This window comes from Balearica regulorum, chromosome 2 (assembly GCF_011004875.1).
Source record: "Balearica regulorum gibbericeps isolate bBalReg1 chromosome 2, bBalReg1.pri, whole genome shotgun sequence".
Lineage (NCBI taxonomy): Eukaryota > Metazoa > Chordata > Aves > Gruiformes > Gruidae > Balearica > Balearica regulorum.
The window spans coordinates 148522815-148540505 of NC_046185.1; the positions used below are offsets into that span (position 1 = coordinate 148522815).

General features: G+C 43.7%; 1 protein-coding gene and 1 long non-coding RNA gene across 2 annotated transcripts; both read left to right on the plus strand.

Moving 5' to 3' along the window:
* Positions 1-283: 283 nt before the first annotated feature.
* LOC142600596 (uncharacterized) lies at positions 284-8674 on the plus strand. Its single transcript, XR_012834173.1, has 2 exons — positions 284-1062; positions 2817-8674. It is a non-coding gene; the product is annotated as an uncharacterized LOC142600596 (long non-coding RNA).
* A 2920-nt stretch (positions 8675-11594) lies between these two features.
* On the plus strand, positions 11595-17031 carry OTUD1 (OTU deubiquitinase 1). The gene has a single exon (XM_075746359.1). The coding sequence runs from the start codon at positions 11903-11905 to the stop codon at positions 13217-13219; it is 1317 nt and encodes a 438-aa protein (XP_075602474.1). The 5' UTR covers positions 11595-11902; the 3' UTR covers positions 13220-17031.
* Positions 17032-17691: the final 660 nt, after the last annotated feature.

Genomic DNA, 17691 nt, shown 5'->3' on the forward strand with positions numbered 1-17691 from the left:
GGAACAGCAGCAAAGTACAGGGAACGTTGTTAAATGGGTAAGACAGGTATTTAGGTGAAAGCTCAGCGTATCATCGCTCCAGGAGCATTACCAAGAGTAAAATTTAGGACGTGTCCGGTTTCATGGTCGAAAGCAACGTGAAACGGAGCCCCGTTAACAACGTCTGGGGTCACTCCAGACCGATCGGGAACCGCCCTCAGTCCCTGCAGCCGTAAAGACAGGCGGGATCTCCACAGAAAGCAGCTGCACCCGCACAAGCCAGCGCTCAGACCCGCCGCCGCCGAGGGCTGCGTGCGGCGCAGCGGGACGCCAGGTCAGGCCCCGGGCCCCGCCACCGCCCCTCAGCGGCGCCCGGGCTCCGGCTCCTCCAGGCAGCGCCAGCAGCTCCAACGTCTGCGGGGCCAGGCGGGGGACCCAGGGCCGCGGGCCGACAGCCCCCGCCGGCGGGGCGCTCATGGCGGGCCGGGCCCGCCCTCCGCCACCGCCTCTGCGGGACGCGGTCCGCGGAACCATGGCAACCGGCCCCGCCCACAGCCCTGTACGCAGCGCCGGTCGGGGCAGTGAGGTGCGTCACTTCCGCGGGCGGCAGGAAGTGGTATATGACGCCGAGTTTGGCGGCGTAGTTGGAGTTCGGTCCGGTCGGGCTCCGCGGCTTCCCCGGCCGCGTCGTCCTCTCGCTGAGGCACCGCCTCATCCCGCCGGCCCCTGCCTGCCCGCTGGACGGGCGCCCCGCCGGCCCCGCCACCGGCCCTCGCCCCGCCACGGCCCACATCGACGCTGCTGCCCTCAGCAGTCGCTGAGCGGGCTGCCCGCCTGCCTCGGGCAAACCACGGTGGCCGGTTCACCCTCGAAAACCTTCACAAATAATCTCACTCCCTTCTAGATGTTTTTCTCATTTACCTACTTCAGTAACCTCTTCCCCACCTTCAGCCAACATCCTTGCTGTTAGGAGCGTCTGGCTAACTTGAGGCTTCCTGTTTAAGCTAAAAATGCTGTTAAATTGAAAATATAAATGGTTAGATCCTCACTGAAGAGTAACTGAGGAGAGTTCATGCGCTCCAGGTAAGTTATTGTTGAGTCAAGAAACGTTTTCCCCGTGTCATGGCACGTTTCAGAGAACGCTGTGTGTAATGCAACACCCAAACACAAGGATTCCCACCACGCACTGACCATCCCCAGCTTCGTCCACCTCTCCTCCAGTCTGTTGGAGGTGAGAAGCTCAGGTGGGCTTTTTAAGCTATGTAAGAGTGAGAAGAGAATATGGAGTAGGAGCTTAGAATAGTGCTGGAAGTAGAAGAAGAAAAAATCTCAGGCAGTTTAGGACTGCAGGCTAGAAGAAAGTGATGTCAAACATGAGTATGACCTATTATGAGTGGCCTGTCCGCTTTCATTCAAGAACAAACTTACACTTTGACATTCTAGTTTTGCATGTGGTTTAGAGAAAATAGTATGATGACCAAAAGCTATGCGTAATTTTCTAATAACTCCCTTGATAGAAGTCTAGCAGAGAATATAGGCTAGCTAGAAAAACTCTAAAGTTATTAATCCATGTTTGAATACACTATTTGATCTGTAGTGCTCTTTGATCTCAATAGTTATTAGCATTTACACTAAAAATTGCTACAACTGTGTCTTTATTTTCAAGAATGAAAATAATTTTATTAATTGCACCTTTTCTGCAAGCTCTGGGCGTTACCTCATCCACAGAAGAAATATGGAAAGCGATACAAACTGACAAGATAAAACTAAATACTAGATTTGTTCTCTTCCTTGAGCTCAAGCTGAAAAAGGGATAAAACAGTGATCTCTTTATATTAGTGAAACACAATTGGTAAGAAATTTAAGAAGTTAGATATACTACACGACATAAGTCATCAATACGCTCACAAATGTTACTTGAATATAAAAAGGGAGATTTCGTTATTGTCACATGTGCTGAGTTTAAATTGATAGTTGTAACTCATGTATTATTCTCAGAATTTTTTCCAGTTGGAAAAATGATAAAGGTAATTGAGTGAAAGGCAGAAATTGTTACTTGGCTTAAGAAGGTCATTTGTAAATCCTGTCTTCCTTTTAGGTCACCTTCCAACAATAATGATGTAGAGAAGAGTGCATTTTGGTTTGGGAAAAAGTCTAATTTGCCATTGGAAACAGAAAAAAAGCTTATTAACATAGCTTGTAGCGTGATGTGGCAAAAACTGCGAAAAAATTACATCCAACTTTTTATGACATGTAGGAATCAGATTACAGGTTAAGAAAACTCGTTTTCTTAATCCCACATATTGCTTTGACGCATATGAAAGGAGCAAGTTGCATCCATTAGAGGATCTGATCAGAAGATTCACATTTATTTATGAACACTGAAAACCACTGAAAATCTCAACACTTTGTTTATGATATATTTCATCCTGTGTTGGTTGTTTGCTTATTTTTGATTACAGTCTGGTCTTAACTGTTCTACCTACCATCTTTATGTTAAGTAGGTCGATGCTTCACATCCTAATTACCTACTGCAGTCATAATAATCTTGTTTATTTAGAAATGTCTTTGCTGTCTAGCCTGGGCAAGGCCACCTATTGATTCTTTTGAGATAATAATCAAAAGTTATTTGGTTATAGTCTTCATTCCCCAAATTCCCTGAAAAGGATTTTATGATATTTTAACCCAGTTAGGAACTGTTGAAAATGGACTTGGAATGGTACTGCTGCCAAATCTTAAAGAATAGTATTTATAGCATAATGAATTACTGGTTTTAACTTTGCAAAATGAGTTTAGTTGTGATCTACTTGCCTCTGATTTGCGTCCCGTCTCTCCAGGAGCATTGCTGTTTCACTGGCCGGGGCTCCTCTCTGTACAGGGAATGCTGTGGCACCACAAGTGAGAGACTGGGCTGCTGCATCAGCACCGCTCCTTCTCACCATGGCTTCCCACTCAGCTTGGATGAACTTGACCTCTAAGGAACTGATGTTTACAGTTGCACATCACATCTTTTTAAAACAAGGTACCCTTTTATTGCTTAACTAAAGCACAGTATTTAAGGTCCATTATGTTAGAAAGGAACAACAAAGCTGCGGCTGTTTGTGATGTGCCTGTTCCTCTCTTTGGCCTGGAAATGTTCCATTTCAGTGATGGGATGGAACTGATGATGCACAATAAAGCTCCTCTCCCCTTCCAGCTACCTCAGGTTTTTGCTTCAGATTCTAATTGTGATCATTTTACACATTCAGTCTCCTTTGACTGAAGTCATCAAGAGTTAATGTTGGCTTATTAATTTCTGAGTCTCCAAGGTAACCACGTTCATGTGCTAACAGTTCTTGATAGTTTTTCTTGCAACCTAAAATCTCTTAGTCCTGTATTTCGGAGAAACAATTTTCTAAGTTAGAGTGGGTCACAATACAAGTATGACGATTAAAACCATACACATTTCCTATTTTTCCTCATTATCTGAGCCATGTTTGTTGACCTGAGAGAAATGCAATATATCTATTTTATTCTCACTGGCTTTGCTGGAAAAAGTGAACGGATCTTCAGGCATATAGATCCTTCTGCAAATCTGATAAAGCAGGACAAACTTCATAAAAGAGAGTTGCTCTCTGTTTAAATGAATTGTACTAATTCCTTGGACAATTTGGAAGAAAAAAGTGCAGCATTTTAGGAAGAGAGCTGCATTTGCAGGTGGGAGAGAATGACAGATCATAAACCCCCAGGAAACAGAGATAAATGGGACAAAGAAGTGGGAGAGATTTGATAGCACATTAAGATCAAAATTTTTACCAAGCTATTGCTCTACTGGTATCATTAAACCATAATGGTCCTCAGATTCATAGGCCATCCTGATTTCACCATGCTACTACTAGTATTTTGTTACCAGAATCCTTTCGTAAAATTATTTGCAATTATGTCATATCTGAAAGCCAAGGCTGTGAGTCAAGACTAAATTTATTCATTGCCAGTTTGTATCCATTTCTTTGCTGGCCAACACTGTCCTTTAACTTAACGAGCTCTTCTCACTCTCTAGTATTTAATCTGTGATTTATTTATAGAGATCCCTTCTCAACTTCCATTAGATAATGCAAGCCAAGAACAGTTAGTCTCCTCTCGTTAGACAGTCGCCAGCGCCCTGATCTTTTTAATTCCTCTGTGCTCACATTCCAGCAAAATTCAACATCCTTAAGCTGTGTTGACCAGAAATGTGTATGGTGTTCCAGAGGAAGTCTCACAAGTCCTTTCTACAAGAAATATTTATTTTGGATATGTTCTCACCTGCTGTGTTCCAGGATCCTATTTGTCCTTATGAAAGCTACATCACATCAGAAACTACAGTGGTTTTGCAGTTGAAAAGCATGTGTGGGGCTTTCTCCTGTCCTGGTGGTTTCCCACAGATGAGATTCTGCTAGTAACAGAAATACTGACCTGCCACCAGGTGGATGATCTTTCATTTGCACTGTTGAATTTCATCTAATCACATAAGCAATTCCATCTCTAGTCTGCAAAAGTTTCCCATATGATGTTTCAAAAATCTTCTTTATTGTAAAAATGCTGCTCAGCTCTGAGTCATTAGTCAAAGTCAATAGCACACTAAGTGTCAGTGTAATTAATGAAAATATTAAAGGCAGTTCCAAGACAGATCTTTGAAGAACTCCACTGGCAAATTTCTTTCAGTGTAACAGCTCCTTTAAATTATCTTCAGTTGTCTCTCCCCTAGCCAGGCCCATCGCCAGCTTTTATTTCTTGTTCTAATCCCATCTTCATTGGTTTGGTAATGCCTCCTACTATGCAGTATCAGAAACTTTATTTAGATACAGCAAGATTAGATATACTAAATTTCCTGTAGTAACTTTATATCAAATTCAGACAGACATCCACAAAAACCTCTGTTCAGTTGAGAGGCCCAGGTCTGATATAGTAACCTGATTATAGTTGGGATTCTTTCTCTGAATTGCTAATTGCTAACGATTCATTTTCATAAAATTGTGCTTGCATGTAAATCACAACTTGAAGAATGTTTATATTTGCGTGTACGGATAATGTAACTCTTAGAACTAGTGCTTCTTTATAACAATTTTAATGTTTCAATTACACTTGAATAAGTACTGAAACTCTGAAATTGCTACAATATTATTTTAAAATGTCTATAGCTACTCACTCAAAGCATCAGGAACACTACTTTGTATTTCAGGCTAACCAAATTGAGTTAAAATTCTGTTCTGATTGGAGTTACCGGTATAAATCCACTAACTGGAGTGTAACTGTTCCTGACTTCTTCCAGTGAAGATTACTTCAGGTTTGTGCTTATTGTTATAAATGCTCTTCTAAATTGTCTCTTGCTATATTAGAACTTTGAAAATGTCAAATCTGAAAAATAATTCCGTATTGTATGTTTAGGTATGGAAAACTAGGTTAGGAAAGGTTTAATTATTTACACAGAGTAGGAGGACATGTCAGGATGAATTGCTGTCATCCCTCTTCTTTAATGGCTCTACCTGTGTTATTTTTTCTCGTTAGACAGTGGAGTTAAATAGCTGTGATCCAGCCTTGCTGTAACAGTTAGCTCTGTGCTACACAGATGGAAACAGAACAGGTTTTTAATTGTGATGAGGTAAGTTCTCTCCCTACATTTCATCAGGGCTGGGACAAGACTTGCTGAGCTGGTTATGTAGCACGTAACCACAGCCCTTTCCCACAGGAAGGACTCGGCAGTGGAACAACAAAGCTGGTTAATGTAATTACATGCTATTCCATGACTCTCAAAACATGAACGGGAAATGTGGTTTTCTGCGACACTCGCCTCTGTGTGAAGTGGTGATTCCTCCTTTTGCTACTTGCTGATGGCAGAAAAGTGGGGAAAGGTGTGCGTTGCAAGGTTGCGGAGGATAGAGGGGATGACACTTCCCGTTCAATCAGTCTGTTTCCAAAGCCTTTCCGTTGCGAGGCCACACGTGGAAGTGCTGGCTACTTGCTACCTCCTCGGAGTATGTTTTCACTTCAAGAGTAGGCAGTATTGCACCTTCTTTTCTACCACAGTTATTTCATGCTACAGTTTTTATCAAGATTAATCTATTAATAATATTTCCTGTAATTGTGAGTGGCAATTTCCTGCTTCTGGTATTTTTGTATTGCCCACTTCCCCTACTTCCTTCATGGTCTGTCCTTGTCAGAACTCTGCTCTGCTCTTGGTATTAGCCAAGATACCCACTTTCCTCAACCCTAAATTTGCCATTAACTAACATGAAAGGAAGAGAACGTGACTATTTAATTTCCTATAACTGATAACAAACTATAGACAGTGCAAACACTTTTATATTTTGTAAGGTTTATTAAAATAGAGATGATAACCCTTTCTAAATGTCAAACACATTATAAAGGTTGTTTACATCACATTATTACCACTAGTGGTTTCTTTTTTTCAGAGGAAACAGCATTGTAGATCCCTTTTTTTCTGGTAGCATCTCAAAGCTCTATGCAAAATGACCCCCACAAATGCCATCTACACTTCTGAGTAGAAATGAGAGACTTGACCTGCGTCATCGCTCACATATAGAGGCTCACTTACCAAGTGGGATACCACCTGAGACTTTGAGATATGAGCAAATATCTATATTTATCACCAACAGCCCTTTTTCCACAAACTCTTGCCACATGATGTCATACTGTGGGTTCCATCTCTAATGACGAGGGCACCCATACAGTGAGTAAGATTTTAATAAGATCTTAACATGACAGTATAGCAGAAGCTGAACAACAAATTGTGAGGCAAAGCTCTCCAAGACACAGCCCTTGTTTTATGCAGTGTATTCACACCTCAGAACTAAGTGTGGATACACTTTCTCTCCTTTTGACGTTAGTGGTACATTTAGGGTTGGACGAAGTAGGTAGTCTAGTTAATACCTACACTTAAGCCATCACAAAGCAGCTGGCATCAGGAGAAGCAAAAAGAGACTGGGAGTGGGAAAGAGCAGAACTGGTTCTTTCAGCAGTGCTGTTGGCTTGTGACATCTGTACAGGTTCATTAACTATACCCCAGATAAGTTACCTGTAACTTGGTAATTTTATGAAAGGAATGGTATGATATGATCACCTGCAGGCAACAGAGGATAAACCTGATGATTCAGGAAGTTCCTTTTAGTTCCAGCTTATATGTATTTCTTCCCTATATTGGAAGATCCTTGATACATATATTTCTAGTTTCTATTAATTTTTAAATTTTGTCCTTGATATACCACTTCAAATTATTAATAAAAAGTAAACATTCCATTTTCCAATTATGTACAAAGAGCTATTAATTCATTACATACTTCAGCCAGAAATAGCTTAGGCTGAAGGGCTGTTATGTTGGCATAAAAAAAAAAAAAGCAGTGGAAATGCTTATTCGGTGTCATTCAATACACCATTTAAGCTAACTTCTCCTCCCTTCTTCACTAACAAATGTTCCTGGTGATGTAATTAATTTGTTCCGACTATGTCAATCATGTATCTACTACACATTAAAGTTAAAAGTAGTTCCACTCTCAGGCATCTAGTTTTACGTCAGTGAATACCACTGTTGTTCCACAGCTGTTTTTGTGATCATGGTTTGCCTTCTAAACAATCCGAACAATTCCTGGAATGTGCAGCATAACCAGTGATAACAGTCACGTCAGGAGAAACTTTAACCACAGGAGATGATTGCGCGTTATTACTACAGAGACTGTTTCGAGATCTATTCTGTATTAGCAAAGGACTGTACATTACCCTACAATGAGTGAACCAGAAGCCCAGGAACGTTACTTTACAGAAGACAGTGAAAGGCGTCTCCATACTGTGTTCTCCTTGCTTTCCAACCCCCTCTAGTGCCTGTGAGGCCACAACACGCAGGCAAAAGTGACCGAAGTGGCAAATGCAGGAATATTCTGGAAGCAATCAATCAGTGTGTTGTGTTGTATGCAGGCCACACTAAAGCCAAGTTTAGTTTTTCCTTGAAATCGACAGCAGCTCTATACGCAGCTCAGAGCAACAGCGAAAACCCACCTTCTCGTAGTGAAAGGCACTAAAGGCACAACTGCCCCTGGCTTTTGTAGACACCCTTGCACTGAAGACATTCAAATTCTTCCTTGAAATTTCTTTTTCACAACAACTATATTCATAGCACTTGAACATTCCTCTCTGGAACAATCAATGGTTTACAGCATTATTGTTAAAATCAGATGTCAGACAACTAAGAAAATGACCTTTTAGGTAAGTGCTGATTTCTGGTAACTGCTAGTATGAAAGCTGAAAACTAGCCATGAAATGCTTGTGCTGCAGTGGTTCAGTGGGATTTTTGTCAGGGATCATCCCGAGAGACTGCATCCCCCCAGGCCAAGTACGTGTGACTTAACTCTGCGTGCTCAGTTATGGAAAATGTTGGTTACGTCACACTGTCAGTATTTAATAACAGCATAGGTAAAATACACCAAGGTGAGGTTCTCTTTCCATTTACTTCACATGGGAGGTAATAAATGTTAGTAGTGGCATACTATTAACACTAAGACAGTGGCATAAATGTTTGTTGTGTCTCTCAGTTACCTAGTAACAGATTTTGATTGTATTTTAACCTTGTTAGCAAGCTTACTATGTGCATTTTAACTGAAAATATAGGAAAGACATTGTTTATAAATGAAAAGAGAATAAAAGAACAATCTGTCTGCTACCATTACCAAAACCTGCTGGCATATTTAGCATGTATTTCAGGATATTCCTTGGATTTTTTTTTCAGAGATAAACAAATTTTTTGTCCAGAATATGCTATAGTAGAGCATCAGAATACTAACACAATGGCAATTTGGGCGTATATAATGAATCTGTTTCTTTCCTCAAATGAAGCACCACAAGCATTGTACCTCATTGTAACTACTGAGCAGAATTAAACAGCTGCCCATCCGTTAATGTACCACTGTTGCAAATAACCTATGGTTTTGGAGAGGCAGAACAGTCATTAGCGTGAGTTTCTGTAATATCCTAGAAGAAAGAAAATTGCAGTACTGAGTATTCGAAATGCAGTACTCACTTATGACAGAAGGGCTCTTATTCTGCTGGATCCATTTACTATTCTCTAACAGAAAGAGCTGCCTCTTTCCCTCTCTCTCTCTCTGTGACCAGACTATTTAAGACTTTAAACCTACCATCCTGTAGTCAGCTCTGGCATTTACTGGCAGACAGAGCAATTCATTAAGCAAAACCACAGAGATACCTTTTTTTAAACTAAAAAAAAGCAGGCAGAAGGGCTGGTGAGCATGAAGTAATGTACATCTTTATTACAATAACATGGCATGTTTAAAACCCCCTAGGAGGGGGCAGCTTCCAGTGATTTTACATTAAATCACCTATGAATATACTAGAACACATTTTATTTTGGAAATATACCTTGTAAAGTTTGGACTAAGAAATAAACGTAAACAGGAATCTTTTCTTTGCTCCAAGCCTTCATTTCAAGGAGGGAAGATTTCAGTTTACCACTATTTGATCAATATAGATTCCTCGCTAAGCAATGATTAGTCCAGAAATAAAGACTTGCTGACTGATCTCACAAGCTATATTTAAAACAAAGTTCTGAACATTCTGAAATACAAGAGTCACTGTAACTTCAGAGCAGTTGTAATACCTTATCCTCCTGCAACAGGCTGCCAGAAATGCTCCCGGCTAATGCCCATCACCATTTGTTCTAAAGATATCAACTTTCTGGCTCTAGCAGGTAAGTCAGGAGATTTAGGCTTCAATTCATGTCTGATATGCCTCTTGCATTTCAACTTTGGAGGCAATAATTTTGGAAATATATTAACTCTGTGAATTTTCATGATGAGGTTCTCAGTAATGCATTAAATTAGCTGTCATATTTTATCCAAAACAAAAAAATAAGGTGAAAACTGTTCCCTTAAATATCCACAGTTTTTATCACCAAGGATTTCAGCATTTTTCCTTCAACATGCAAGCTAGCCAAGGAGATCAGAACACACTTTCTGTATAAAGAGAATGAAATTCCATATTGTGTTGCTGGTAGCCTTGGAATCAGCTGCAGAGATTGAAGATAGGAAATAGTTCCCTGGACATGGATCCAAAAGACAACCAAGGCTCCAAAGAAACAATTATTTTTGATGTTGTAGTGTGTTGCATGTGATCCTCTTAGTTATGTCTTTTTAATTAGCGTAAATGGAACAAGGAAAAGAATTTTTTCAGAATATCCAAATAGAGGGTTATTTTTTTGGTTGGTTGTTTTTTAAAGTTTTGCGATCTGCTTGGATTACTAAGACTTTTCCAAAGATGTTTGAGTCTGTGGAATGGAATCCAGAAAATACTTTCAGTATCACTTTGAATCACATATATCAGTATCTTTTTTCCCCCATTTTGGTAGGAATAAATAAATGTGTTCACATTTGATCATAGTGTAAATGGGTGTTTCTTGGTCAGCATGCCTGTCAGAACATAATCAAATCCACTGTGTACAGATAACGTCATCGTTCATAGACAAAGGGTTAGATATGACTTTATTTATACCACAGCTAAGGCTAAAAGACTTGGCTTAATTTTAAGACACTACCAGCGTGAATAAACCAATTATCAGTGATCTTTCTGAGACCTGTATTTTAAATCTGGTCTCTCCTGTTATTATGTGATGATTTATATCATACTTTTTATGTATGCATGCATTACATTTTCCTAAGTAGGACAAACAGCAGCTTGAGCCAGTGACTGTCAGAAAACTAATGAATGAATATTATTCCTACCCCAGCTACAAATTATGAATCGTGACACCGATTACACGTGGGCAGAAGCATAATTCCTTCAACAATAACATGGATACAGCACCAGCTCATTGTAGGTAGAACATCTCCAATAATTTATACTTGATGATCAAGTCTAAAAATCAAACTGCTTGGCTGACAAATTGTTTCATGAGAAATTGCTTTCGCTACCTTCTGTGGCATTTTCCCGGTTGGCCCCCGAGAACACCCAACGCAGCGTTCGCCTCTTTGCAGTTTCCCCAACGCTTCCCGTTTTCAAACGATTTCATAGTTAGCACCCAGCCCAGCGCAGCACAAGCTCCCGACACGGGAGAGCAGGCATCTCCCCCCGAATCACCCCTCACACCCGGGCACCCGTTTCCGTCAGCCTTCCCGCGCCTCCCTCCGACGGCGGCCGGCGCCAAAGACCCCGCCACAGCCTCGGCTACGGAGCCCGGCTTACCCGGCACCGGCTCCCAGGCGGCGGGGCTGAAGCAGAGCAGGGAAGCCGGGCCCGCACGCGAGAGCCCAGCCCAGCCCAGCCCGGCCAGGCCAGATCCACCACACACCGCTCACCCCTCCCCGGGGGACAGGGAAGGGGAACCCTACAGGCCCAGACCCCCTAGAGGACACGGCAGGGGATCCCCGGAGCAGACTCCCCCAGGGTCGGACCCCCCCCGCCCCCAGGCCCAGCGCCGCTGAGGAGCGAACGCCGCGCCCCGCCCCAGCTGCGGCCCCGCCCCACGTCCCCTTCCGCGCAGGGGCGGGGCGACACGCGGTGAGGTCACGCACCCCGGCCCCGCCCCCCCGCGCATTCCAACGTGCCTTGGCCCTGAGGTAAACACGGGCGCGGCCCCGCCCCCCGGCCCGGCCTCCAGCAGTTTCCAGAAGGGCCCGAGCGCTGCGGCCGCGCGCACCCGCGGAGGGGCCGGGCCGTGGCCGCGCGGCGCTGGTGGCGCAGTCGGAATTGCCGCCGCCGCGGGGCCCAGCCGGCAGCGGGGCGCGCAGGGGCGGGGCGGCGGCGGCGGGGGGGGGGGGTGATGCCCTTGTTTATTTTTACCCGGGCGGCTCATCCTCCCCGGCAGCCCCAGCGCGGCCCCCGCCGCCGCTCCCCGCCCCGGCTTCGACGGCGCCGCCTATAAAGCGCCGCCCGCGGGGAGCCGAGGATGCAGCTCTACAGCTCCGTGATCACCCACTATCCGGCGGGCGGGACGGCCACCGCCGCATCAGCCGCGGCCCCGCCGAGCCCCGCCGGTGTCTTCAAGGTCTCCCTGTCGCCAGGACCCTCCTCCCCGGAGGCACCGAGCGCCGCCGACGCTGCGGGCCCAAGCCCGGCCGCCGAGAGCTCCGCCAAGGACGGCTTTATTCCCGTGGGGGGAAGCAGCAGCAGCGCCGCCGCCATGCCCGCCTTCTCCTCCTGCCTGGAGGTGATGCCGAGCGGCCCCGCGGCGGGCCCCGGCAGCCGGCCGGCGGCTGTGCCGCAGTACAGCCCGTGCGCGCAGGTCACCGTCAGCCGCCGCCGGCCGCTGGAACGGATCGTGCCCATCCGCATCGTGCAGCGAGCCGAGGCCCCCGGCGAGCTGGTGCCGGCCTCGCCGCGCAGCCGCGCCTGGCTGGAGGGCATCCTGGAGAGCATGCGGCAGGCCGGGGGGGACGGCGAGGCCGCCGCCCTGCCGCCGCCCGCCGAGGAGCCCAGCAACCGCAGCCTGCGCCTCAGCGAGCACTGCCAGGCGCTGCAGGCGGCGGCCGCCGGCGCCCAGCCCGGGCTGGTCCCCGGCTATCGCCCCGCGGAGAGGAGCGGCAGCCAGGCGCAGCCCGCCGCCGGCCCTTCGCCCGGGGAGGAGGAGGAGGAGGGCCCCGATGCGCGCAGGGGGCCAGGCGGCAGGCCGGAGCGCAGCGAGAAGCTGGCGCTGTACCTGGCCGAGGTGGAGAAGCAGGACAAGTACCTGCGGCAGAAGGGCCGGTTCCGCTTCCACATCATCCCCGACGGGAACTGCCTGTACCGCGCCGTCTGCAAGGCGGTGTACGGGGACCAGCGGCTGCACAGCGAGCTCCGTGAGCAGACCGTGCACTACATCGCCGACCACCTGGACCACTTCAACCCTATCATCGAGGGCGACGTGGGAGAGTTCCTCATCGGTGCCGCCCAGGACGGGGCCTGGGCTGGCTACCCGGAGCTGCTGGCCATGGGCCAGATGCTGAATGTGAACATCCACCTCACCACGGGCGGCCGGCCCGAGAGCCCCACTGTTTCCACCATGGTTCACTACCTGGGGCCTGAGGACCCGACACGGCCCAGTATCTGGCTGAGCTGGCTTAGCAATGGGCACTACGATGCTGTGCTGGACCGCGTGTGCCCCAACCCAGAGTACGAGGCGTGGTGCAGACAGACTCAGGTACAGCGCAGACGGGATGAGGAGCTGGCCAAGTCCATGGCGGTGTCCTTGTCCAAGATGTACATTGAGCAGAATGCCTGCTCTTGAGACCACCTGGGCTGCAGACTGGGAGCTTTGCTGCAGGGACTGGGACAGACAGAAGGTGTGCTGGCTGTGATGGTGATGCCTTAATCCTTAATGAAGCAGCGGCACCCCAGACTAAGATGGACTGTAGACTGTGGGGGATAAATCCAAACGTGTTTGTAATATTCTGTTGTAAGAACTTAGCCTTGGATTATTTGCAAGCAGATTCTCCGTGTATGTTTGTGTCTCCCCTCCCCGCTGTCTGTTTTCTATAAGAATGTATTTTTTTGCACAGTATTTTTAAACTGTTACCTCCATCTTCTACATCTTACATTAGTATCTGGCTTTCAGCTGTACAGCCAAAAAAAGTTTGTAAACAGTTTTTGTAAATAAGGCTTATGATGTAACAGCTATTTTTTTGCTGTGTTTTTTACCCATAAACCTTATATTTTTACCAAATGAAGTTGATGTCAAACTAACCCTCCTTAATTGATGAAAGCATCGTGGGTGTTTTCTTGCAAATCTAAAACAATGTTTTTTGTAAAAGTGCAGCAAAGTATGAACAGACTGCTTTTCAAAACATTTGCTTTCTCTGCCTGGAGCACAGAACAGGTCCTTTGAGCCAGTTGGAATGCAGCTACACATGAACAGTACAGGGAGCAATTGACTCTTCTGTATTTAATTACTGTTTTGAGTAAACTGGCCTCTTGTTGCCTGGTTGGCTCACCCTCTGCTCCATTTATATTATTTATCTGTAATAACAGAACATTAACTTGCAATAGAATGTTGTGACTAGATAATAGTCTCCTGCTTTGGCAATAATTGCCTTGGCTGCACCTCGGTGTTTGTGTTCTTATTTCTGGGGTTATGGTGTCTTTTGTATAAGCCCTGCTTCTTTTTTGGCACTGGTGTTGCACCAACAAATCATTACCTGATCACAAGACTTTATTCACTTGACATTTATTTTCTAATCAAGAAATCAGGAATGGTATTCTACATTATGGTTTAAAAGAAAAAAAGTATTTAAATTGAGATTTGTATGGTTTGCTGGGTCAAACATTTAAATGTTTCCACTCTGAATTCTGTCTCTTCTACTTCGATTAACTTGTTAGAGATATTTATTAAGTAATGCAGTTTGTACTTTTTTATTTTGTAATATATTGTGATTTTTGGAATTTATACTGTATTTGTATAATAGGAATATTCACAGCTAAGATGGAATGAATAAAGACTATAATTTTACTTACGGTTTTTTTTCCCCCCACCCCACCCTTTGCATTCCTGCTGTGGTAAAGAACTGCAACTGGGTTCCCAAGACTTGGCTTCTCTGCCTTAGTTTCCCCAATTAAAAGGCGTGAAGAAGGGGCAGGGTACTTTGCAAATGTGAGCCACTGGTAATTCTGGTGTCTGTGAATACGTCAAACAAATGCGAGCATTTAAAGACAATTAAATATCTGTATTCTTTTGTAACTGTAAGAGATAGTAGCGTATCTCTTTGCCAGTCAGAAACACTTTTGTATATTGATATGCCTTAGAAGGGTTCCCGAGCGTAGTACCTGGGCTGGTAATACCAGTGGTTGTGATGAACTAGGTCGCTGCTGGGCCATGCACACTTGGGCTTTGGGGATCTCCATTCTACAGCCAGTCTCAAACTTGCTTGAGATTTGCCCTGTCACCAGTGATAGCTCGGCAACCCTTTCCTTGAATACAGGTAATGTCATGAGAAAATACCATTCTTTGCTCCCCTTACACAATATAAATGCCTTGGAAGCTGTTAAACAGTACTACGCCTGTGTCTGGATGCATTTACAAATCTGCCACCAGTCTCTAAAAGTAGTAGAAGGCCATACTTAAATGACAGAAAGGTACTGGGTTAAAATTAGGATTAAAAAGGAACTAAATAGTTGAAATGCAGCAGTCTTAATTGAGCACACTTGCGATAACTGCAGGATGGCTTGTATATTTGCTACTGTTTTATGTGATGCAAAGAGTAGATTAAAGTAAATTCATTATGTTATTTCCAAAATACTAGTACATGCAGACTATGTTTTTCCCCCCATGTTCTTCATGGGCTTTTTCTTTAAAGGTCAAATAACGGTAGAAAAAACCTAGTCTTGCTAGTTCGGTATTGCTTAACTTTACTGAATCTCTGGAAAGCTGAGTTCTGAGGTGAGAGCAAGGCAAATATGCAGACGGGGATGTGTTCATGAAGAACAGAGGTAGCTGGAGAGGAAAATGGCTACTCAGGTGGCTGTAGGCACAAAAGTACTAATACACCATCAGTAAATATCAGTGATGTGCTTGACTGGTGATAAACTTTGTATCCAGACTGCTTAGGGTTTGGGCTAGATGTGATGAATTCATTCAATGTTGTCAACATCCCAAACTTTAAAAAAAAATAAATAGTATTTTAGGTCTTTTAAAATTACCATTTTCAGCTGTATCATGAATTGTGATCACAAATTTTGTTTGTGTTTTGTGGCACAAACCTTAGAAACACTCATAAGTAAGCTAAGCAAAGAAGGATTGATATTGCATAGTGTTCACTCCATGAGATACAATGTATATTAAGATATCAACAAAAAAGTAGTGTTAAAAATGAGCAGCGCAGAACCTTGGGATAAGTTCCCACAGGGTTCCTTAGCGATTTTGATGCTACTGCATGAGTCACAGTAGCACACAGATAACTTCAAGGAATTTGAAAAAACTAGGTTTCTTGTTGAACTAGTTTGCAAAGACATTGAGGATGTATTGCTGAAGCACGTAACTTGTTTTTGCAGCTTGCATTGCATACTCTGTCTAAAAGGGAATGACAAAAACGGCATGTCAGGCGTTTCAGGCACATGGGAAGTGAAAACTTTTTTTTTAATAGCTCTGATGTTTAAAATTCAGCTGAGACACTGAGTTCAAATGAAAGCTAGTGGTGTCTTCCCTGAGTAGCAGTAGAGGCAGTTTTATGGAGTAGTTTTATACTCCATAATAGTGATCCTAATATGGACAAAGCTTTACAAAACTGCTTGTAACATGGTAGCTTGCCCCCAGCAAAAGCAGAAGTAGATGAAAGTTTTCCCTTACTGTCCCCTGTTGAACAATTGCAGTGACGAGGAAAGGACAAATGTTATCCTTGCTCATTATTTCAGCACCCAGTTATTTTAACCTTGGCTAATCATTTGCATAACCCACCTAATCCTTAGACCTGTCCGGGGACATTGGTGAACAGACTCTTTATTATTGGCAATAAGTGAGAAGCTTGATTTTCAATATTCACTTGTATGGTCCTTTAAGTCAGGTAGAAAATGCTTTAATTCTAAACTGAGCAAATGTGAACTGGAGTCTGTGGGAGCATAAACTTTTGTGATGCCACCTTTGCTTGTATTTTATAATTGTGAATTAGTTGACATGTTGGATGCTTCATTTCAGGAGTTTCTTAGGTTGTCAGGACTACGGTATTCTGTCAGTAAACATGCAATGGATATATTAGGATTTTAATGTGTATTGAACAGACTCTCTTAGACAAAGCAAGGTTTGCAAGAACTGACTTGGTTTGTATGTGCAATGAATGCATCTCAAAATAAGGGTGGCGGGCAACTGGGAAAGGCAAGATTTGTCGTCGTCGTTCGTGTCTGTCAATGATTTTCTTTTTGGAAAGTTCAGTGGATGACTCTTTGTGCTTAGCAACTTACATAGGATGCATAAAAGTTGCCTAATGCCAGCTACTGGGTTTATCTGTCTAGTTGTATTTGGCTGGTATATTACATGTGTACAAGATAAATCTGTTACGTTAATGTCACTTGTCAATAAAGGTGTATTTCAGTACTCCTTGTACATGTACAAAACCACGTGCATCCAAATAGTTCTTCTGTCTGCTTTTGCTTTTACTATGTCACAATTAGTTTGTAGGATTTTTGAGGATAAAATTCTAATTCTGGTTTAGTGGTTTGTCAGTGCGCACATACATGGCTTCTGAATCCAAGCAGAAAATGATGACAGATGTCTCACATCAGTACCTGGCATTAACCATTTTTTGCTTATTTTTTGCTTATACTCTTTCATTCATATTTAATAGTTTATTGATATGCATTGATAAGTGTTCCTAGAGTGTTGGTGCAAAATGTTGCAAAAAACCCTCAGCTTTGGTGTTAAAGAGATTTCTGAATGGCACGGTTAAATGAAAGTATGCAGCATGCAGAAAGGTTCTGAGTAACTGTTTGAAAGGACATCAGCTCTGCCAAATGCAATTCTATAGTCATTAGGACTTTTTTTTAAGAAGCAGAAAAAATTAAACTTTGAAATTTCTAGTAATATACAAGCTGATTTATAACACATACATGTGCATTTTAGTTGAAAAAAAGTGGCTTTTGTATTTCCTGTTCAGTTTTAATTTATAATCTGTCTTTTTTAAAAAGCAATTTTATAGTATTAATGGGTAGAAAGCCATAGTAATGCAGTAAGAGATTGTGTTTCAATAATTTTTTTCCGGAGTTAGTATTTAAAAT